We start from the raw sequence: 25,249 nt of genomic DNA, 5'->3' as shown, positions 1-25,249 counted from the left end.
TGAAAAAGGATGGGCCTCATCATGTAGGATAACAGATGGACCACCTGAGAGATGCGATGGTACCCATTAAATGTAAGAAAAAAACTGAAAGAAAAGTCTTTGGCATATTGGGAGAGCATGAACTAGAATCATTCAAGATGAGTAAATGGGAATTTCCATATTAATTAAGTCACAAATACATTAAATTATACATAGAGATTAATGTTACAACCAAAACTTTAAGAAATAGATATAACATATTTAATGACATTCATAATTATTATTGCCCTGCATGATAATTAGATATATAGTAAGTTGCTCATATATTACTTTAATTGATATTACTTGTATATAACCAAACCAATTTCTTTTTGTTTTTCTCTTCTCATTTTACTAGTGTTCTCATGTCCGCAATAGTTTCAATAGTTTGAACTGATATAATTTCATTTCTTTAAACACACTGATGTACATTAAAAGACAAAAGTAGGTCCTAGACTGTACTTCACAACAATCCCATCCCTCCTGCTCCCTCCCCCTTACAAAGGAGGTTCTGTGGGCTGACTTGGGGTAGCCTTGGACAGCATTCCCAACTGCTGTCTACATCATACTCTTTGTCCTCTTCCCCAGAAGTTCCAGAGCACTAAAGGCTTTAAGACCATGAGCTCTGGGTTACAAAGGATGTCCAAAGGATGATAGAATGGGAACAAGATGGGGAGAAGGGGCAAAATTAGATGCAATAGCAGAGAGATCAAAAGAGAAATCTGGATTCCAGGCACCTAGATGAGTTAAGACAGAGGGATAGAAAGAGTTAAGGTTAAAGGAGGGCCAGAAGAAGCCATCCTGTGCTCTGATAGGGGAGAAAAGAGAGAGTTAGACTGCAATAGGCTGCTTTAAGTACTAGAGAATGGCAGTAATAACAGGACACACCTTCCCCACTAAGTCCCAGGAATGTTGTTTGGGAGGTTGTGGCCATGCGTAGGGGAGCAGGGGCAGGAGCCTCTTTTGTTTGGGGGAGGGAACTTTTGCTACAGATTAAAATTACTGATCCCAGATTCTCTCCTATTTTCTTTAGGGGTTAGGGTGGCATACTAAGTATTCTCCTGCACCCTTTGGCAAAGTTCCTTGTGAAGTTCACAGTTTTCTGAAATCAGGTCCTATTTCTCTTCTGTTGTGCTCAGAAAAATTGAAAGCTTCCCCAGATATATTTTTGGCGTGTGAGGTTATACAGGTGTGCAGATTAACAAAATCATAGCCTCTGTTGGGTTGGATCATTCAACAAGGAAATAAAGAAATCCCTGAAGTTTTATGAGCATGAGAAGCCTCAAAATATCAGCTCAGGTGGTTGGCTTGCTTTCCCCTCCTTGCTTCATTTCTTCCTTCTTTATCAAGAAAAGAAGTTTTTGCATATTTATGAGATTCACTACATCATTTCACTTTGAGACTGTCACATAAGGCATTGCTGAAAAGCTTGGACATGCAGACATTCAGTGCCTTGTTAATAGAACCCCATGAACATTTTGATATATTTTGTGTAGGTACAAATAGTGGTCATTTCTAATCCTGTGGCCTGGAATAGAGGAAATTCCCCAATCCTGTGTTGCTGCATTGTTAAATGGTTTATAAAGCCTTAGGGTCTGAGTTTCAATGGGAAACAGTCTCAGAAAATATATGTTTGGGGCGGGGAGAGTGAAACATTGTTAAGTATGTTCTTAAAGGTATAGCATTCTTTTGTTGTATGAACACCTATACATCATACATGGAGGCAAAATGATATGTGGTGGTGCACCATCTGGTCTTTCTAAACCATAATAAGTAAGATTACAAGGTAGGTGATTGTCTAGTGCCCTCCCATCTTAACTTCTTCAACCCTCTCCTCAGCTTAGTTGCATAGTAGATAGAGACCTGCACCAGGAATCAGGAAGACTTGAGTTCAGATCTAGCCTCAGATACTTACTAGATATATGACTCTAGGAAAGTCTCTTAACCTCTCTCAGCCTCGGCATTCTCAACTGTAAAATGGAGATAAAAATAGCACCTAGTGACATTGTGAGAATCAAATGAAATAATATTTGTAAAGCATTTAGCACAGTACCTGGATCATAGTAGGTACTTAATAAACACTATGCTAATGCTAGATGCAAGACAAAAACAAAATGGCCCTTCATGACCAGCTTACATTACAGCATTGGGCCTTGCATAAAGTAGGTTCTTAACAAATCCTTACTGAATTAATGTATTGTGCTGGGAGAGAGGATACAGTGATATATGATAAATAAGTACTAAACATTTTGGGCGCAGCTAGGTGGTGCAGTGGATAGAGCACCAGTCCTGAAGTCAGGAGGACCTGAGTTCAAATTCGGCCTCAGGCCAAACACTTGACACTTACTAGCTGTGTGACCCTGGGCAAGTCACTTAACCCCAATTGCCTGGAAACAGCAACAGAAAAAAAAAACCCACAAAAAAAAAGCCATTTTGAAAAGGCAGCAAGAACTCATGTCTGGAAATTGTAGAAAAACTGCATAGGAAATAGCACCTAAGCCAAGTCTTGGAGCAAGCAAAGAATCCTCGGAGGTGTGAGGAGGAAGGGTAATTCAAGCATTTAGGACAGATTGGCCAAGAGTACAGAGATAGGTGGTAGAATGCCAAGTTGGAGAAATAACTATGTGACCAATTAGAATGGAACTTTAAATGTTAGGCTGAAGAGTTTGTATTTTATTCTAGGGGAAATGGTGAGCCCATAAAGATTTTAAAACAGGAACATTATATGACTAGACCTATCCTCAGGAAAGTTATTTTGGCAACTGAGTGGAAAATGGATTAAGAAAAGGAGAGACTGGAAATTGGAGACTATTGCAACAGTATAGGCAAGAGGTGATGGGGTATGCACTAGGATAGAAGCTTGAGAGTATCTAGAAAAGGATGGATGCTGAGATGTTGTGAAAGTTGGTAACACTTGAAAACTAATGAGTATGATGGTTGAATTTGACGGAAGACTCAAAGATGATTGTAGTTGCAAACCTGAGTTTAGAGGAAGCTTGGGGTTTGGTATGGGGAAGAAATAATGCATTACATTTCAGTTTCAAATGCTGATGGGACATTGAAATACAGGTGCCCAATAGGAAGTTGGCAATGGAGAACCGGAGATCAAGAGAGAGATTAGGGCTGGAGGGAAGTCCTCTATATAGTGATGATAACTGAACCTAAGTAGCACATGAATTCACCCAAGAGAAAGAAAAGAGCCCAGGATAGTCTTGGAGCACATTTACATTTAAGGGGGAGGAGCTGGATAATGATACAGACTGAGAAGGCATAGATAGAGAAAGGGACACCAAAGAAAAGTGTGTCACAGAAGCCAAGGGAAGGGTAATAGAGGATAGGAGCTAGGTGATAGAGAAGGGGAAGGGTGACCAAAAAAGTCAAAACTTCTGAAAAATCAAGGAGAATAAGAGAGGACTGAGAAAAGGCCACTGGATTTAGCAGTTAAGAAATGGTTTCTAACCTTGTTAGAAAACAATTTCACTTTAATGATAGAGCCTGAATCCAGATTGCAAGGGATGAGTAGGAGATGAGGAGGTGGAGACAATGCATGTAGATGAGTTTTTCTAAGAATTTGGCAGTGAAAAGGAGAAATATAGGATGATGTTTAGAGGAATATCAAGGTCAAGTGAGAGTTCTTTCTGGATAAGATCTGTTAGTGTTTATAAGCAGCTAAGAAGGAACCAAATGATAAGGAGAGATGAAATATACAAGAAACAGAGGGAAAGAATTTAAGAAAATATTGTGTGTTTCAGTCATTTTTCAGTCATTTCCAATTCTTCATGAACCCATTTGGGGTTTTCTTGGCAAAGATACTGGAGTGGTTTGCCATTTCCTTCACTATGTCATTTTGCAAATGAGGAAAAAGAAGCAAACAGGGTTAAGTGACTTGCCCAGGGTCACACAGTTATTGTCTGAGGCCAGATTTGAGCTCAGGAAGATGAATCTTCCTGACTCCAAGCTGGGCACTCTATCCACTGAGCCACCTCGCTGCCCTTTAAGAGAATATAGCCCTGTCAAAAGTCACATTTCCACAATGAGGCTGTTTTAACCAAGTGTTAAACTGAGTCACCTGATTAAAGTGATAATATCTGATATTTTATATCATTTAACATACATTATTTCATTTATTATTTTCACAACCACCCTTTGAGATAGGAAATGTAACTATTTTTATCCCCATCTTACAGATTCAAAACTGAGGTGACTTTCCCAAGCTTACAGTACTACTAAATGGCAGAGCTGGGACTGCTTACTATTAATCTTGTGATCTAATCTTTCCACTATCCCACTGCCCAATAATAGCAACCAGTCCTGTTGGCAACTCACAGTAAGTTATTAAAGATGGACTTAATTGTTCCAGAGAATATTTGTATTTTGAAAGAGGGGCTTTTAAGCCCAAATAAATATCTAATTAGTAGAATTCCAGGGGATTTATTTTTGAGCAGGGAAACTATTAACTGTTCCTAACCTAATCTAGATAATGCTCCATCCCAATTTCTAATGGCTGGTGTGGGAAGCAAAGGTCAGCAGTTTGGCACCCTACTTCTGAAAGGTTGGCTGACCTGATATGGACAAAGCAACTATTCATTTAAGAAACATTGAACACCCACTGTAGGTGCCTAATACATTGTGCTAGGTGCTAAGAGAGATACAAGTTTAGATAGGAGGCAGTCCCTGTCCTTATGGAGCTTAGAGTCTAGTTGGAAAATGAACTACAATAAAAAGGTATGAAACCGATAAATACACTAGGATAATATGGGGAAAAGCAATCCCTCTTATAGGGCCTAGTCGTTAACTTGGCCATGGAAACTACATATTTCATTTCTGACAAATACTGTGTTTATCAGCCCTGGTCTTTTGATTTGAAAGAACAGTAACCCAAGAGCTGCATTTATTTTTTTGATTTTCATTTAATTTTTAATTAGTGGAATAAAACAAGCATTTCTATAACAGTATAATAAAAAGATTGTAAATGAAACTGCAAATCTGTTATGTACAACTTGCTGCTTCTTCTTAAGAACTGCATTTATGAAAGTGAATGTACTTCCCTTTTTCAGATTTGATAAAGCAACATGAAAAATCTTTTGAAATGAGGCAATAAGAGAGATTATGCTGTTTGTACAAAACAGTTACTAGTTTTCTATAATAAAAATAGAAATGACTAATGTTTCTATCTAAATGAATTATGTAGTAATGCCTCAGTAGTTCAGATTTACCAGGAAAGAGCAATCTCAAATCTGAAAAAATTGACCTAAAAAAGAAAAGATACATATTACATTCAAATGCATTTATCAACAGAAATTAATGGTCATAAATGTATTGACAAATTGTATCCCTACTTTAATTGTATGTGAGGATCAGTTGTAGTTAGTACATTATGGCTTTAAAGGAATCGGTAGATAATACTGGCTCACATTTTTCTAGGATTTCAATAGTGCAAAGCCCTTTCTCCATGTTGCAGTGATGATGTGCTATTGTGAACAGTTTGTCGGTCACTCTTATTCACCCCCACACTATAACTGACTCATTGCTTACATGGATTTCTTGGTACAAACATTCTCATTCAGCTCTGGGAAGTGGTAACCAAAGAACCTATAATTCTCTATTTTCTTTTTAATCTCTAAGCCCCCAACCAGAGACATTATTCTGGCAAAGCACCTTAATTTTGCATTTCTTTCTCCTCTCCTCGGATGATCCCTCTCAATCAAGTTCTCTTAACTGCATTTCTAAAAAGTATGCCCGGTCTAGAAAGTGCCTGTGCTTAACATTGATGATAAAGACAAAGTAAGGGCAGCTAGGTGGTGCAGTGGGTAGAGCACCGGCCCTGAAATCAGGAGGACCTGAGTTCAAATCCAGCCTCAGACCAAACACTTGACACTTACTAGCTGTGTGACCCTGGGCAAGTCACTTAACCCCAACTGCCTTAAAAAAAAATAAAGACAAAGTAAACGTATAGAACAATAGATGTTTTAAGAAACAGATTTTTCCCATGCCTGAAGAAAAAGGAGTCAGGCTTCCTTATAGGAATCCAAGAGACGGGAGGGCATAAGTGCAATTATCCTCCCCATTTTACAGATGAGGAAACTGAGGTTCAGTGAAGTTAAGTGACTTTCCCAAGGCCACACAGCTATTAAATATGAGGATACAAGCCCAGGTCTTTCTTAACTCTAAGTCATGTATACATGCCATGATACTACAATACCTTTATACACCATGACACTTATATACTATGTTTCTGCCATAGCAGATGTTTTTTCTCTTGCATTTAGGCAGAGATGTAAAAACTGGCAGTCTTTATTAGTCACCTCTCAAACAGAATGGGGTTGATGGCCTTGTTGGACTAAAATTTCCCTTTTAGGTATTACTGCCTTGACATACATATTCTTAGTTTTTCTCTTTATAAAGACTCAATAAAAGTTAGTCCTTTTTATTTGAATATCCGTACACATGCACAGTCATATAAAAACCCACATACATGCCCTTTACAATTTAAAAGTGATGTTATATACATTATCTCATTTGATCTTCAACAACTCATGAGGCAAGTAATATAAGAATTCTATCCCCATTTTATAAATTAAGAAACTGAAGCTCAGATCACAGTCATATGGCTAATGAGAGGCAAAGCCAAATCTGTTTATGCCAGTCCCGGTGCTCTGTTCACTGATTCTTATAAGTAGATTCAGTCAGACCCCTTTGCTATTGAAGAAAGCTCTGTAGAAAGGGTTTTTTTTCCTTTCAACGACAGTAAATATTCTCTCAATTTCTTGCTTCCTTTTGCTTGTATATTCATCCTGCTTTCTTTCACCCATCCCATCCAGCTTCTCTTCTATTCTATTCTGCTGCCCTGAAGCCATCTAATTATCATTTAAATGCTTCTACCTTGGAAGGCATAATCCATCATCCATCTGCTTGACTCATGTATTTTAATTTTAATTCCAGTAGCACTATGTTATGCCCCAGAAGACATTCAAGAATTGTTCAGTTGCTCTTAAAGAGCAGAACAAGTTTGCATTTTCACTAAGGAAGTCTTAGTTGACTCATTAAGGTAACAAGAACCATAAAGGTTTTGCCAATCCATGAATCTCAGAGTATTGTAAATATTTGTTAAAAATGCTTTACTGCTAGGCATCATATCTGACCAATAACAGAAACTGTTATCATAGAGCAGCTTTTGGATAGCAGAAAAAATGGAAATATTCATTTGCACTTACTTCTTAGCTCTTCCATATTAGTCTAAAATGGACCTCCCTAACCAAGAGCTGTGAGAGCAGTACATTCACCGGGGTGGTTCTTATGTGTGCTTGGCGTATGAGCAAAGTTTTTTTTCAAAACTCCAGACTATTTGGTTATATGAAATCATAAATGACATCTTTCTTATATTTATTATTTATTTATTAATTTATGATTACATGCTTTGTTATATTCAGTGCACTATAATACTAATAGTTCTCATATTTATAGCACTTTAGGGCTCACAAAATAGTTGGCTTATAACAGCTCTTTGAGCTAGGTAGTACAGGGTTTACTAAATAAAGTCATAGGCTGCTAGCTGAGGCTCAAATTCAGATCTCTTGGTCTCAGGTCCTTTTTTAATCTTCTATACCATGTTACAATCCTACATGTAAAAAGAATTACTCGTGTACGAAAAGTGCTTTGTAAGATACTATATGAATATGAAGTCATCACATATCAGCCCCATTTTAAAGCTGAGGAAACTGAAGCAAAATATAGATTAATCGAGCAAACTATATTAAATGCCTACTATGGGGATATAAAGATAGTGAAAAACTCTCCTTGTCCTCCAAAAGTTTTTGTTTTCCAATTACAAAACTAGTAAATAGCATTTTGGGACCAAATCCAGTGCCCTTTTCACCTCAGCACAACTCTTTGAGCCTTATAATAATTACTCAGTGAGATAGGCAGGAGTGAAAACAAAAAGTCAATCAAATAAATCAATAAGCATTTATTAAATGCGTCCTATGGGCCAATCACTCTGCTAAGGTAGGAGAGTTCTATAGCGAGTGGTAGATTTGGGACTGAATCTCTGTCTGGCTCCCCTGGACCTGTGGTTTCATTGATCTAGGGAAACCTCAGGTGAAGAAAGTCCCTCTATCAATGCAGGTTGGTATCTTTGCTATTTACCTTAAATGCTTCTTTGCAGCTTGACCTAGCTGTCTTGGGAAGGCAGCTGAGAAATTAAGTGACTTGCCCAGGGTCACACAGCCAATGTGGGCCAGAGGCCAGATTTATTCTTTTTCCTTTTTTAATTTTATTTTTAATTTGTGGAATAAAACAAAAATTTCTATAATATGGTATGATTTTTTTAAAAAAAAAGATGATTGCACATGAAACTGAAAATTTATTATGTACAGCTTGCTATTCCTTTCAAATATATAATAAAGTTATCATGTCCATTTCTTTTTTTCTTTTTTTCTTCCCTCTCCCAATCCTACAAATGGCTACCATTAAACACAAATATGTATATGTATATGTGTATATGTGTAAATTATATATTTAATATATTATATGTATAACCAGCTACTCCTAGCTTCAAGGCTGGCCCACTACATTGCCTCTCTTTTTCTTGTATCAATATATCCTAAATAATTCAGAGATTTTTCTTCCTTATACTATCCCTCTCCCATTCTGCTCATCTTTATTGTCTCCTCTTCATTCCTGTTGGCCCTTGGAAGAATGTGAACACAGCATATAGGTATACTATATATTTATCCTTTAGAAGTAGAGAGGACAAAACCTTTCAGTTCATTGTTTTAAAAAAAAAAAAGCAGTTTAAAACAGGACAGATTACAAAGGTGGAGTTGGGAGTCTAGAGACATAAAAGGAAACATAAGGGATCTATAAAGAGGAGGACGTATGACCTGTTTGGACCACGTGAGCTATTTTTAGTCAAATGACCATGCTTGCACTTGTTGAAAATCTCTAGAAACAAAACTTGCAATGCAATTAAAAATTGATCCTTGTGGGGGAGGGAAAGGTATATTTGCTGTATCAATTATTACATTTTTATTTAATTGGTATGATAGAGTAAAATGATGCTTTGTCACTAAATCTAGTGACTAGAAGAAAGTTCAGCATGCCTTATTTCCCCAAAGACAAGATATATGGCATACTTAACACTGAAATGACAAGCTTTAATAAAATGAATTATTTCCAGTAGGACTGAGAACAATAACTTGCTCTTTGTGAAATGATAACCCTTCATAGATTGCAACCAAGGAAGCTTTTGACTTGGGGATTGGAGGGGGGAAGGGATGACCTATGTGGAAAGACCTTCAAGATTTGATCTATGCACAGGGTTGTTCAGCTCACTATATGTCTAGAAAGGATGATAGTACATCAAACACTTATTCAATCTAGCTATATTTATCTATTGTGAAATGGTGGCAAGATTCAGGGATGTAAAGTGGAGATAACTCTGGACTTGGAATCAGAAGCCCTGGATTTGAGATCTGTCTTTGCCATTCACTTACTATATGACTGGGATAATCACTTAATTTCTCAGTTTCTTTCCCTGTAAAATGGAGATAGCAGTGCTAGTCCTTAACCACTCCACAGGACTATAGTGAGCAAATGGATTTTGTGAATTGTAAAATATTTTGTAAATGTGAAGTCTTATTCTTATTTTTGTTATACTTCCACAAAAGTGCTACCCTGATACTTCCTTGTCTCATGGAAATAACCATAGATTTTTGAAGGCTGTGTCAATGGAGAAAAAGCTTGAGGATAGCCTATTTACATGGAAGGGCTTTGAATGAGGCCCCAGTGATGGACTAGGTCTCTCATCTCTCAGATATGTCCCTGTCTGTCCTCTGACACAGCTACCACTCTAGTACAGGCCCTCATTGCTTCACGCCTGGATTATCACAATAGCCTGCTGTTGACTCTCAAGTCTCTCCTCACTCCAATCCATCTTCCATTCAGCTGTCAAAAGTGATTTTTCTGAAGTAAAAGTCTGACCATGCCAACCACTCCCCTATTCAATAAACTCCACCAGGATCGAATATCAAATCCTCTGGTACTCAAAGCCCTTCATAACCTAACCCCCTTCAATCTCTCCAGTCTTCTTATGCCTTACTCACCACCACATACTTTTTGGTCCAGTGACATTGGCCTCTTTACTGTTCCATGAGCAACACATTCCATGTCTCAGTTCTGGGCATTTTTTTTCTGACTGTCCTCCATGCTTTCCCTCCTCATCTCCATCTGCCTACTTCCCTGCTTCCTTTAAGTCCCAACTAAAATCTCATTTTCTACAAGAAGCCTTTCCCAGTCCTTCTTAGTTTTAGTGCCTTTCCTCTTTTAATTGTTTCCTATTTATCCTCTATATAACTTGTTTGAATGTACCGTATTTGTTTGTTTGATGCCTTCCCTGTTGCATTGCAAGCTCCTTATGGGCAGAGACTGTCTTTTACCTCTTTTTGTATCTCTAGCATTTAGCATAGTGACTGGCACATAGTAGGTGCTTGATAGATGTTTATTGATTAACTGACTGCCCAAGGACCATCCAAGCTAAAAATGGAGAAATTCGTAACCAGACTTATCTTGGCCACAGAAATCCATGAAGGTTTTAAAAAAAAGCCATCATCACATAAATGTAGGAAGTATTAATGAAATCACAGATCCAGAAGTGTTGAATAAATGTTATTCTTATTATCATCACTTATTATGTCCAAGAAATTTTATGAAGAATGCCAAGTTAAGACACAGTCACTAACCTCAAGGAGCTTACATAGATACATAGATGGATCAATGTGGGTACTCTTCCAGGGATATATAATACAAATCTTTCCCCATTGCCATGTCTTCCCATCCTGTATTGTTCTTATCCATATCTTTTTATAAAATTTTCACTACCCAATGCACTGGAGGTCTTTCACTGGTTCTTATATTTTGAGGGTATAAGTGTATCATATGAACTGTCTGTGTATTCTCTCACTCTCACTACATGAGCAACCTACCTCCTTTTCCAGACATACATATTCTTGATGATATCCTTTGCACTACTTTAATGTAAGTCATTAGTGGTAATATGCTACAGCCTATATACACTGTCCTTGGGTCTTCTGTTGCCCTTTGGTCCCTGGTAATTGTGATTATTATGAAATCATTGTGCTCCATGATATAGATCAGTATATTGTATTACCATGATAATATTGGTATAAAAGATATGGGATATTGTGTCACTGATCAACTTAAGATCATTGATAGCACTACTTAAAACCAAAAATATGATCCAACCCAATTTCTTCCTGATAATAAATTCTGAGACCCCAACATCAATATATTGAAAAAAACCCTCAATTTCCCCCCCATTTAATGCATTGCCTATCCAACTGCATGTAATAATCTGGGAAATATGCATTTTCATCCACTTTGTTTTTCCATGTGGATGATTATGGATTTCACTGAAGAGGCTTTGGAAAACCTCATCATATAAAGGCTCTCTAAACTCTCTAAAGAAGATACCTTTCATGACCTTAAGTGAGCACGTGTCTCCCAGTTTTATCCTGTCACATAAACTTGTATTGTTTTAACAAATGCATGAGAAATCCCTTGAGGACACCTTTAATCCTATATGTTACTATGCTGTAAATAATAGACAAAAAAAAAACCCTTTCTCTCCTATATACATATCAGTCATTTGTGATACTATAAAGTTTGTGGTCTGCTATAGAAAATTGTCTACAAAAACTTTCTTGTTCTCTTACCATATTTTTATCATATCCTTGATATATGCATAAATCATTCTCACAAAGATTTTATAAAGATGAGAAAGTAGGCATTTGAATAGTACTTGCTGATGTGTTTTCATTATTTCATTGTTTCTAACTAATTCTGATTCTCTCATTCAAAAAAATCAAATTCTGGTAACTAAAAATGATATCAATAAAACATATTTTTAAAAAAATCATATGTTCTTTGAAACATTTTCAAAATCAGTATGTAAGTGCCTTTAAATCATTTTCAAAATCAACACCTACATGTCTTTAAAAGTATGCCAACTCTGGCATACTTAGTCAGATATACCTACTCTGCAATTTTGTCTCCTTAACTGCCATTGCCACTTTACCTAGTATATCAGATGGCAAAACCTGAATAGAGTGGTTGCATTTTCAAAACTGATATGAGATCATTGTACAAATATGACAGATTCATTCCATTTCATAAGTATTCAGCATTTTCCTTCTGATTTAATCTACAAAATGCCTCAACGTGATTGAGATGAATTTCATTCCAAAACTCTCTACAGATTGGTTTTCTGCTCAACTGCTTTTTGCTGTTTTGTGAAATAATACTGTTCTCAATCTTCTCCTATCTTCTTGCATGTTTTGTAAATGAACTTAAACTCTACACTAGTATTTACCTTGGGTATCATATCAATCTGAAGTAGTTTCTACTCTCTTTTGGTATCCTCATTTTGGCAATTGTTTTGCATCTATTAAACTTTTCTAAGAAATGATAAAATTCCCATTTTTCATAATCAACAACTTGCATATATAGTTCAGGTTGGAGATACTATAATCATATCCTTTGTCTTCTTTTCATCATTATTCTTTCTTTGAATTTGGTATTTACTTTGACCTTGCTCTAATCAGTAGATAATCTAACCACACTCTTTCAATTGAAGCTGAAATGATTGCTACATTTGGCAACCACTTGTTTCCTATCTATGTAGATATAGTCCATTTCATTTTTAAAAATTTTATTTGGTGTATGACATAGCCAATATTTTCCAACTCTGTTCTTGAAGAAAGTGTTTATGATGTATAAATGTAAGGTTTCTGAGTAGTCTACAAACATTTGGCCTCTTTCCTTTATTGATCCTGAATCATATTTACCTACAGTTTTGGTTTTTTGGGGTTTTGGGGGTTTTTTTGGTTTGTTTGTTTGTTTTGCCAAATAATTGTATGATCATAGTTCTAGAGCTGAAAGGGACACCCATTATTGTACGGATAATAAAACTAAGATCTCAAAGGGACAAGTGACTCTTCTCTAATGTCTACTTTTGGCTTGAAGTCACTGAGTATGAAGTTATATGGTGAAGGTTTAGAGAATCTTACCAAGCACCTAATATTCAATGTGTTCAATCATTTTCAGTTGTGTGCAATTCTTTGTGACCCCATTTGGGGTTTTCTTGGAGTGGTTTGTCATTTCCTTATCCAGCTCATTTAACAGATGAGGATCTCGGCAAGCATAGTTAAGCGACTTGCCCAGGATTACACAGCTAGTATAAGTGTCTGAGTTGGAATTTGAACTCAGATCCTCTAGACTCCAGTGCTGTCATTGTATCTACTACTCCACCTAGCACTTAATAGAATTGCTTTATTTCTTTATCTTTTACAACAGATGCTGATAAATAAGCTTCAGCTATCTTCTTGGTGGTCTGTTTGCTTATATTCATCACAAGTACCTAGAAGATGAAATAATCATATGTCCCATTAAATGCTATTTCCTATTACCTTTGGACTCACTGACAATTTCTTTATCCTGCTGTCCTAGGAGAACATATGAACTTTGTCCTCTGTTTTTACTTGTAGTGAGAATGTAGATATATAGTGAGAATAACAATATATGTGTGTTTCAGTAGTGAAACCACTGATTTCTCCAATAGTATGTCAACTCATTGTTGGACAGAGATAACACATTAAGAGTACCCACACATTTAAATTAGTTTATACATGTCTAACATATAATATGAAACTTTTTAAATTGAGTTTTAAACTGCCTTATTTGACTGATATGGGCTCAAATTTATGGAAAGGTCTTTTTATCTCTTCTGTTCAATTGCTCGACATTAATAAGCTTTTATTAATAGTTTCAATGTTTGAGTATTTAACCTTAGTCCACAGGAAGCTTTAGGCCCAGGAGTGCCCCCATAAACAGGTATTCATGGGGCAGGTTGTAGAGGCTTTTGGATCCAGAGGTGGGGAACCCAGGGCCTTGAGGCCATACGTGGCCTAGGTCCTCAAGTCCACTGATAAGCAAAGGGTCACACTTGAGAACCAAGAAGGCCACATGTGGCCTCAAGGCCACAGGTTCCCCACCTCTGGATCTAAATGCCTGGATTAAACTCTAAATGGAGTACTTGTCACACCATGGCTAGAGACAACAGAGATTAAAAATACATAGTCCAGCATATCTTTTGTATCTTTGTTGCGCAGACAACATGTGCAGGAATTTCATAACTAGTTCCTTATTTTGTCAAAGAAATCAGGTGTTTTATCTTCACTGCTGAGTGTAGGATATCTTACATTTCACTACTCTCATTCATGCTTCACCTTGATGTTTGGTTTCCCTTGAATCTGCGGTGGCTACTGACCCTCAAGGACTAAGCCTCACTCTAGTTTTATTTATGCTTTCCTGGTAAGGGAAGAGAACTTGAAATGAGTAAGGAATCCAGCCCAGTCAAATTCAATTAAACAAATATCTACTAAGCACCTACTATGTGCAAGTCACTGTTCTAAATGTTTAAAGGAAATAGTCCCTGCCCTCTAAGAGCTTACATTCTATTTAGGGTACATACACAAGTAAATAAATACAAAGTAAGTTATAGAGGGAGAGGGTGGAGAGTGCAAACAACTGGATAGAATCTGAAAAGGAAACTTTGGAGGAAGCTGGGGAGTCTACAAAACTGAGAAGGAAAGGGAGTATATTCCATATATGGAAAACCACTTGTAAAACTGCAGGAAAGCAAGAAATGGTGATTTTAAGTACACATTTTGTAACTAACTGTCTCTTTACCAAAGTAACTTGATCTCTCTGTTTATGAGTCTTCTAACTTCCTAAGATACATTGTTGTATTATAATAGTTGGCCTCCCTCCCCACAATTGCTTTATGACTTGGTGGAATACTTAGAAACTGTTTCCAAGGTACTACTTGGGTGACTTGCAAATAGGATGTACTTTTTTTAAAAAAAATTTGAAATCACGCAGGGAAAGGAGCTATAGAAGATCCAAGTAAAGTTGAACACAATAGTTCACCTTTTAGGAGAATATGATTGTTTTAAGAAGACGAAAAGGCCTTAGGGGGTTTAGGAGAGGGAAGATTGGCAACCTTAAGAAAGAATGCTGTCATTATGCAAATTAAAGCACAACATAAATGTCAACTATTATTATTACAGTCATACTGGAGAAATGATAAATGTTCCCGCAAAAAATTGCAGAATCCTAAGCAGTGTACAATTAAGTATAAAATTGAATGAGCACTATATGTGATATACAGGCAGAAGTTCTACGTTTTGAGAGAAAGTTCTGAATTTTGTCTCTTTGCTCTCTGTTGTCAGCTTCCAGAGCATTAAAAAAAAAAAGCCACATGAAAAGCTGTGTTAGCTTAAGGCCACAGGGGCCCCTGACTCCAAATGAACAGTTCTCCTTCAGGCATAAATCTGACTGAGTAGATTATATGAAAGGGAAGAAAAGGGAATTTTCTCCCCTGCCTGATTCCACAAGGATTATGTTGTTGCCCTTTTCAGAATGGGAAGGGAAGAATTAGAGAAATTGTTTGTAAGAAGCTGAGAAAACAGGGCGATGCTTAGGGTTGAAGTGATTTTTAAAAAATCCATTACTTGAAATGTTTTGTAATCTTTGTAAGTTTTGTAATAGCTATTACCAATAAGTCAGTTAACCAAACATCTCTGCATGCGCTGGGGCGGTGGGGAGATTTTTTAGAAATAGTACTGCTGGTTCAAATAAAATGGAGGGTTAAAAGAATCAGAGTGTTTTGACTTAAATTATACATGGTTAGCTATTTATATTGGTCAAATTGTTCAATTTCCCAAAGCATAGGGCATGCATATAGTATGCAGGTATTCCCTGTATCCAGGGAAGTTCGTAGAGATTTAGAAAATATTTGCTGTGAGGTGCCACAAAATATTATTAAGGGACTTTGGGGATCTCCTTCTCTGAAGAGTTAGAAGAAAAAAAGCAGCTCTCTCTCTAAGATTCTTTAAGTACAGCCAGGTTTGAAAGCAATGGGAAGGGCTGTGCTAAATAATCACCTTTCCGAGGTCTTTAGAGGCTGGACTTACCCAAGACAACTGTCTAAATCTCCCTGTGACTCCCCCATAATTTTCATTTTTAAATAATATTTAGTACCATTTTTAGTTATTAAGGAATTTTTTGACTTTCATTATAGGAGGTCAGAAATATTTGGAGTATTAGTCAATAAACTTTATTAAGCATTTACTATATTCCATATAGTATATAGAAAATAGTAAATGCATAATAAAAGTTCACTGATTAATACTAGTAACTGAATATTTAGATAATGAAATGTTTGGAGTATTAGTTGATTTGGCAACTAAGAAATCATTCTAAACTTCAGAGAGAGCAGTTTCACCTTAATGATGAGGTTTGTAAAAGTTTAGAAGAGACTGAGACTTTAAAAGAAAGTAAGAGGAGAGAAAATGTAGGCACCATGTGTGAATTGTATTAATAAAAGCATGTAATTGATGAGAGACAAGGTGGAGTTATTAACTTTCTCTTTTCCACACTTATAGCACTAGAGAAAAGATTTGAAATTCCCACATTGTAGGGAAATATAGGTGTGAAAGCTCCCACTGTGGATGCATGTAAAAATGTTGTAGTAATTAAGAGCTAAGGAGTTATCTGAGTCTCATGAAGAGGTGGGCCAATTTCACCCAGTTAGCATTCTGTTCACTACAGTATGCTGCCTCTGTATTGATTTGTGTCTAATCTACCTTAAATATCTCTGGTCTAGGGATATGATTTGGGAGATTCAGAAGGAATATCACTTATCTGGTACTTTTAAGGGGGAAGATAGACTTTCGCTTAAGCTTGCCAGCTTAGCCTCTTCACTGATTACATAAAATGTTGTCGTAAATAATGATTTATCAGTAAACCCATTTTTCCAAGCAAACAGAAATTGAAGAAGGTATATAGATTAGAATATACCAAAACAAAACAAAATACATACATAGAAGAGTGAATGAATTCTTTAGCTAAGAGCAAAATGAGACTTTTTAGCTCAAACCAAGAGAGAGGGCACAATCTTGTCCAAGGGGAAGATCTTCCTCCAAAGTCCTGGCAAGCTGGAAATCAGGAGCATATTAAGTAGCCTGCTTCTCCTGCATGTCTGTAACTTCCAAAGTCTTTTTCCCTTCACACATCTCTCCTGGAGAGGCTCTAGAACCTCCCAAGAAACTTCGATACCAACTCTACCCCCTTACACAAGTACTAGGTACCACCTCAGCATTCTTCCTGGCAATTAGGAGTCACTGCTGCAAGTACAGAAGCATGCAAAACACCAGAAACTCTGTTGGAAGTTAGGTTACATATACAAGTGTTGAGAACTGCCCAGCTTTCAGTTCTCACTCATACCAGGTTTTTCCATTCATGTTCTTCTATAGGCTTCCATGAGGCCTTACTCTGAGATTGGTTTTTTGCTTGAATAAGAAAACTAATCAAACTTCTCAAACTGAAGGAGAAAGCTACTTTAGCCTTTGTTTCTGGCACTGTAATCTCTTCTCTTCCTATATCAACTGCATTTTTAACCACCTGCCTGGGTGCCACTACCTTAATTATATTTTCGCTTGTTGCTTAGCTGTCCATCTGGCTATGAATGCATTGTTCATATTGCCTGTGTGTGCCCTACTTATGATCTCTCTCTCTCTCTCTCTCTCTCTCTCTCTCTCTCTCTCTCCTCTCTCTCTCTCTCTCTATCTCTCCATCTATCTATCTGTCTGTCTGTCTCTCTGTCTCTTCTGGACATATGTTTACTAATAATTATTAACAGTAAAAAATTACATTTCAAGCTGAGTGATTATCATGACTAATCATAGGTTTGAGTCTTTAGAAAATGAGAATAGAGTGGAATCAAATATGCAATTTCAGGCTAAATATTTTTATCTCTTTCCATGTATCTTGAGGGAATTTGGGATATAAAGGACTATATTCATGTCCCAGATGAAGGAAGAAGAGAGCTATGATCAGAGGACTTTGCTACAGTAGCAAGAGATTTCACTTATGCATAGGGGAGGGGTATATGGTCAGAAACCAAGACAGAGCAGATTACAGAGTTAGTTATCCAAGACTTGTATAATATCAAGGAAATATTAAGTTTCAGAAAAAAATAAAATTATCTGGGCCAGAGAAAAAGAAAAAGACAACCCTTGGCCAAGAAAACAAAACAAATGACTTATCTTCTTAATAACTGTGTTTCAAAAACTGCTCTCAGAGACAAAAAGGCATTCTACCAAAGTCCTTTTATGATCCAAATATGGTCCTGATGCTCCAACCAGGGAGAGATCAAATAGTAAAAGAGAAATAAAGACCAATTTCATTGATGAATATTTAAACAAAAATTGTAAATAAAATCCTTGCAAGGAAATTAAAATGGGATTTTGTTTCACAATTTGCAAATTTGGCAAAGATGAATCAAAACAGGGAACAGTCAGTTAGTGGGACTAAGCATGCCAACATACTATTTAGTAGAATTATGAATCAGTTTAACCATTCTGTATATCAGTTTGGAACTTTGGAAGAAAAATTATAAGTTTTCATACCCATTGCTTCTCCCCACCCCCAATCACATTAGTGTGTATATATTGCAAGGAAATCCAAGATGGGGGGGTGGGTGGAGAAGAGTCTACTATATACCAAAACATTCAGAACAGCAACACACTCCATAGCAGCAAAGAACTGAAAGTAAAGTGAGTGACCATCTGAATTATATGAATGTAATGAAATAGCATTGTATAGTAAGAAACAGCAAATATTATCAATTCAGAGAAATGTGGGACGATTTCCGTGAATGGATACTAGACTCGATGCTGTTTTCTTCTCATTCATTGTGGCAATGAAAGCACTGGGCATGAATATGCAGGGGAAGGGAATTGAGGAGTGTCAGACAGCAGGATATCTTGATTCTTATCCCAGCACTGCTACTTACTACCTGTGTGACTTTGGAAAGGCCATTTGACCTTTCTAGGCATCATTTCCTGTTGTATAAAATGAGAGAGGATGGACTAAATGACTTTCGAACAGAAAGAAAGCAGATGTTGAATGCAGTCATGATCACACTGAGCATACAGAGATATGCCTTTCTGTAGGATTAGTGTATCCTTCCATCTGTATGAATGTCTCTCCATGGAATATGTTTTTGGCTTCCTATGGGTACAGCTGCTCTGCAGTACTCTAAGTCTAAACTGAAGGGCATCTCCAACCCTGCTGTAGAATAGATGGTACATTTTTGACCTCACAGAAAGATGCAGCCACACAACTGCCGTTCATATTCCTCGTTCTGAATTATAGAAACATCTGAGTTTCTAGAGGCCCCTCAGATTTCAGAGGATTATGGTCCTCACTTGGATAACTTGTCTGTTCCCCCACCCTACTGTTGTTTATAGACCCTGTCATGTTTTTTATACAGAGAGTTCCTATTAAAGATAGTGAGGGCATAACAGTGTGGCTGTCTAGGGTTCCAACATACCAAGCAGTACAAAGCATGAGATGAAACAAGTGTTCCCCAAACAGCTGGCAGTCTGAGCTTCTGTGGGTGGTTGACATTTTGTGGTTGTTGGTTGGGGGAGGGGCAATGGAGAGTAAAGGGAGGTATTCTTCCTATAAAAATTAAAGGGGTTTTTTCCCCTGTCATGGGCTGGCTTTTTGCAGCATTTGGCAGGTTAAGCAACGGAGTTCAGGCAACTGCAAACAGATGGGCAACTATTAAAAGACTAGGGGAGCTTTCGTCATTTCTCCAATGGTCTTCACCTGCCCACAGATACCCATTTCCCTTTCATAAAGTTTACGTAGAGGATTCAGTTATGTTCCTTTTTTAAAAATATATTTTCCGAATGAGAGAGAAGCAAAAGCTCTGACGTGTAAAGGGAAAGAATAGACGAAGGAACTTTCTAATTCTGAATGCTCTTGGGATAAGATTCTAATTTCAGCAATGCAATCTGCAGTGGCCCATATTTTGAAAGCATCACTACCACATTTGCAGAGTAGAGGACTTTTCAAAATAGATAGTGATATCCACCATTCATATCTGATTACCCTCTGGCTCTTGGTCAAGAAGGAACAAAGTTGTAAGTGTGTTTCATAAGTATAACCTTGCTTTTAAAAGTGCAATAATAAATTGTGGCCATAGCAGTTGAACTAAATGTCAATGTAAGACCAGTGGAATAAAAAGTAGAGAAGTGCATGTGTGACTTAGTTCCTAGAAGAAATTTTTTTTTAAATTTACATCCTATTGCACATGAAATTTTGACTCCATGGGACAGACCACCTTTTAGAATAACAAAGTCTCTGTGCAGCACAGGAATGCCTCATTTGGTTCAGAATGAGACTTTATACCCCGTAGTGTCAAACTCAAATAGAAGCAGGGGCCACTAAGCAATACCTAAAGATTCCTGAAGCCCACATTTTGACTTAGAAAACTACATATTAATATTTTCCATGTTTTCTTATATTTTTTGTCAAATATTTCCCAGTTGCTTTTTAATCTGTTTCTGTTGCAACACTCAGTAATGTTGTGGGTTGCATGTGGCCTGTGGATAATATATTTGATTCTTTTGCATTACACTATTTGTGAAAGGAGGTTTATATGTTCTTGAAAGTGAGAAGCACTCTCATACACTCTAGGCTGTGGTCTGTTATAGGTCTGTTTTTAATGTCTTCTGGGCTGTGACCTAATTCCACTGACCTGTTTGATTCCCCAAGGCTTTGTTATTGAAATAATTGTTGGGACCAGCATTTGAAGGTCCCTACCTTGTCCACTCTTTAAATTTTGGAGGTATTTAAGATACTTTTAGATGGGTATCTAATTGCCCTTTTTTTTTCCTTAAAAGTATTGGTCAGCTTCATACCCAGTTTATCTTTATAGGGATATTGGGCACTCTCAAATTATTCTATCCCATCATAATTAAAAGCCAGTTTTTGTTTAAAAACCAAGAGCATTGCAAAAAAAAATGAAATAACCCTTGTGGGTATTTTAAACCAAAAATGAATTATTTACCAGTTATTTAAAAATAATCAAGCAGGAGGAAGAATGTACACAATCTAATAATACATTAAAAAAAAAAAGATCAGTCTCTGGAGACATTTGCTTCTATTTGCGTTCTAAATGTTCCACAACTAGTGGATCCTATAAGTACAATTATTATATTAGCTCTAGTTGCTATTGGCTGTTTGGTTTAATATAGTTTATTAAACTTGAGGGTTACCAGCTGGTTTGCTGTCTCTTGAGGACTTACACTTAACAGAATGATTTATTGGAAGCAACATGAATGCACTCCTTATCAATTAGCAAGACAAAATATTTGTGACCTGCTTTTGAGCTGGATGTCTGACTCTTTTTAAATAAGAGGTGAACACAAGTTTTGTTTATGTGACAGTAAGCAAATCGGATGTAACTTTGACCATTCTGCTTTGCCACAGTCTTATGGAGAACAATGTTTTCTATTACATGTAAGACTATGATTATTAGCTGTACTGAAAATAATCTTTGATCTTATCCAGTTTGGAAGTAGTGGGTTAGACAAGATCATTGTGCTTTTTTTCATAAATTGCTGAAATACCTTGAATATGGTCATATCTTTTATGTGTAATGAGAAGCTACATGTGAAAGAAATTGAAATATTCCTGTCTTATTGAACTGAACACTTTCAGGGATGGGAGATAGGAATAGGGACTAGACCTGTGATTCATTGGCATGGAAAAATTCCAGGTGAGAGAACTGCCTACTGATAGAGGTCAGCATCTTCTCTACTACAACTTGTAGACTTAGAGTTGTCTAGAAAGAGGTTTCAAACTAGCAGCTACCCCACAAAACTCCTGAGTGCTACCAAAACCAGATTAAAATGTAGTTGTGAAATGTTTAACAAAATAAGTAAAAATACAGTAAGACATAATATTAGTTTGTGGTTTTCTAAGTCAATATGTGGCCAGAAAGGATTCATTTCTATTTGAGTTTGACACTACTGTCCTAGAGCACTGAGAAGTTAATGGACTTGCCAAGAGGTGGGACTAAATGTGTTGAGACAAAAAGAAACTGAGGCAGGTGATCTTTTAGTAGAATAGATCCTGAGGCTAGATCACTTTTTAAAAATTCCTTTTCTGACCTTACTGGAAAGGGAAATATATAATGTTACTAGATTAGTTAGTACTAATTGAGAAAGAAAACTTGAAGCAAATTTCTGTGTAACAGCTATAAAAAAAAGTGTCAATATACATGATGTAGTCAGTGGATGAAGAAACAAAAGATCTGGGGCCTGGTACCAGCTCTTACCCTCACTCACTACTTGGGTGGTATTGCCTAGTCTCTTAACTTCTCTAGGCATAGTTTTCCTTATCTGCAAAACAAAGGGATTGGATTAGATGAATTTCATTTCCCTCCCAACTTTGAATGTCTATGCTTTTGAAATAATAGCAACAACAATAATAGTAGTAGTAGTAGCAATAATTACTATTTATATAATGCTTTAAGGTTTGCAAAATGCTTCCAAAGCATTGTCTTTTATCCTCATGTGGGAGGTAGATGTTATTATTATCCCCATTTTACAGATGCGAAAACCAAGGCTGAGAAAGGTTAATTGACCTTCCCAGGGTCATACATTTGGTAAATATTTGAGGGACGATTTGAACTCTGGCCTTAATGAAACAAATTTTATGAGGTGGCAGCTGAGACTCTTAGTGATTGACCATAGATAAGTTGCTAATAAGTTTTTTAATTGTAGAGATGTATTTTTTTAAACTATACAGGTCTTTAATTTCAAAATACCTTTTATATCTCTTACCTTAGACCTCTCAGACACTAATATTAATTCTTTGTTCATCCATCAACCGATGCCTCTTAGTTCTATAAATAATGCTAAGAAATGCTGTTTTGCCTGACATGTAAATGTGAATAGAAATTAGTTTATAATGGAAAATCAGTAAAAATATATATTTGGTAAAATGGTGACATAATGACTCATTTGGGCCAGGTGGATAGAAAACAGACTAGATATATCACATTCCCTCCCCCTCCCCCTGCCCCATTCAGACTTTTGTGGTCTAAACTGAGCATTTTCTTAAAGTCTGAAAGTCCCTTTGAAACTGTTGGCAAAGTTTTCTGAGTTCTAGTTGTTTTTCTTACCATTTATATCCTAAAACTAAGTTCCTATTCTTCATCAAGACTGATATTGCATCATTTTTGTTAATTTTATTTTCAGAATGGCAGAAACACAGGGATTGCTGGAAAGGCTGGAGAAAGCTGTAATCCGCCTAGAATCATTGTTTTCAGGGTCAACTGGACCTCATGGGGAATGTGGAACAGTGAATGGAGTCAATGGAGGTAGGAACAAGGGGCATCATTGAACTTATATCCTATAATATAAACTGATCTCTTTGCTACCTCATTTAGAACTGAGCAATCTACCTTATCTTTGCAATTTACTCCTCCCCTTTTATCATAAAACAATGAACCAATGACTAACTTTGATAGGCTTAGCTCTTCTCAGCAATACAAGGATCTAAGACAACTTCAAAAGACTCATGATGGAAAATGCTATCCACATCCAGAGGAAGAATTATGGAGTCTGAATGCAGATTGAAGCATGCTATTTGCTCTCTCTCTCTCTCTCTCTCTCTCTCTCTCTCTCTCTCTCTCTCTCTCTCTCTCTCTCTTATTTTTTGTGTTTCTTCTTTCTCATGGTTCCTCCCATTGGTTCTAATTCTTCTTTACAACATGACTAATGTGAAAATATGTTTAATAAGAATGTATATGTAGAGCCTATATCCGATTGCATGCCATCATGGGGAGGGGGAAGGGGAGGGAGATGGAGAAAATGTAAAACTCAAAAGCTTATGGAAGTGAGTGTTGAAAACTAAAAATAAATAAATAAATTTTGAAATTAAAAAAACAATTGAACAAAAAAGCTTGAAAGTAATTTCTATAGCAAAGAAAACAAAAAGATCTATGAACTACTGAAGGGAGTGTTAATATTAGGGACCAGTAAGAGCATTGTCAATTTTCTAGACTTTACTGTGTTTTTTTTCTGTTTTAGTGTGTGTTTATATGTGTAGAAACATAACATACATCAATTTCTATATGGCACTAAGTATGACTTCTGAGAAATGTTTTAAAAAGAAAGAAAAGTTGTCAAAGAGAACATAAAGAAATACAGTTCTCTACATCTGAAATTTACAGAAAATGAATCATTATGTTTAGGGACAGCAAGCCTCAGGGAGTTTAAAAAGTAACTACCTCATACAGCCCTCAGAATAAACACAGACTTCATCTCAACTTTTCCTTTTTTCACAAGCCCTTCAGGTGAGGGTAGATGAAGAAAAGATGGATTCCTCATTCTTTCTGCGCAATCTAGACTAGATTCCTTATAAAGCACACTTCAACATTACTTTTATTTGACCTTGTAAAGTTGTTTTACTCTATAAGCAAACATGCTATTAAGACTTCAGGGCCTTAGGTCCCTTTTAAAAAGATGAGAGAAAGAGGAGAAGGACCCATATGTACAAAAAATTTTTTGTCAGATACTTTTGTGGTTGGAAAGAACTAGAAATAAGGGGTGCCCCTCACCTGAGGAATGGCTGAAAAATTAAGCTATATTAATGTAGTGAAATATTTTTTTGGTTCAGAAGAAATTATGAAAAGGATGGTTTCTTTTTGCTTTTTGTTTTTAGGCATTTGGGGTTAAGCAACTTGCCCAGGGTCACACAGCTAGTAAGTGTCAAATGTTTGGTCTGAGGTCAGATTTCAACTCAGGTCCTCTTCACTTCAGGGCTGGTGTTCTATCCACTGTGCCACCTAGCTTCTCCAAAAAGGATGGTTTCAGAGAAACATGGGGAAGACTTATATGAACTGATGCAGAATTAAATGAGCAGAACCAGGAGCATAATTTATACAAAAACAATCATGTTGTGAAAAGGAACACTTTTGAAAGACTTAAAAACTCTGATCAACACAGTGATTCCAGAGGACCACTAATGAACCCTGCTACATGCTTCCTGACAGAGAAGTGATGGACTTAGGTTACAGAATGAGACCAATACTTTTTTAGACATGACCAAAGCTGAAATGTATTTTGCTTGACTATGCATATCTCTTTACAAGAGTTTTGTTTTTATTGCCTCCAATGCGAAGAGAGGAAAAAGAGAAAGAAAATGAATTTTTCTTCATTAAAAATGTTAAAATTTTTTAAAAATACAGAGTTCTTTTTAAAAATTGTATCACGTTTAGTAATATGGT

General features: G+C 36.6%; 1 protein-coding gene across 2 annotated transcripts in view; it reads left to right on the top strand.

Annotated features, from left to right (window-relative positions):
• Nucleotides 1-25,249, top strand: part of CAP2 (cyclase associated actin cytoskeleton regulatory protein 2) — a 157,740-nt gene that overhangs the window by 7,271 nt on the left and 125,220 nt on the right. For both annotated transcript variants that reach the window (XM_020986807.2, XM_020986806.2), the window contains exon 2: nucleotides 23,217-23,338. In XM_020986807.2, coding sequence (XP_020842466.1) covers nucleotides 23,218-23,338 — 121 coding nt within the window. In that variant the 5' untranslated portion in view covers nucleotide 23,217. The remainder of the gene's footprint in view (nucleotides 1-23,216; nucleotides 23,339-25,249) is intronic.

Source organism: Phascolarctos cinereus, unplaced genomic scaffold (genome assembly GCF_003287225.1).
Source record: "Phascolarctos cinereus isolate Bilbo 61053 unplaced genomic scaffold, phaCin_HiC Scaffold_4;HRSCAF=312, whole genome shotgun sequence".
In the NCBI taxonomy this organism is placed as follows: Eukaryota; Metazoa; Chordata; class Mammalia; order Diprotodontia; family Phascolarctidae; genus Phascolarctos; species Phascolarctos cinereus.
Note: the sequence above shows the minus strand (reverse complement) of the source record. Positions and strands in the feature narration are given on the sequence as shown.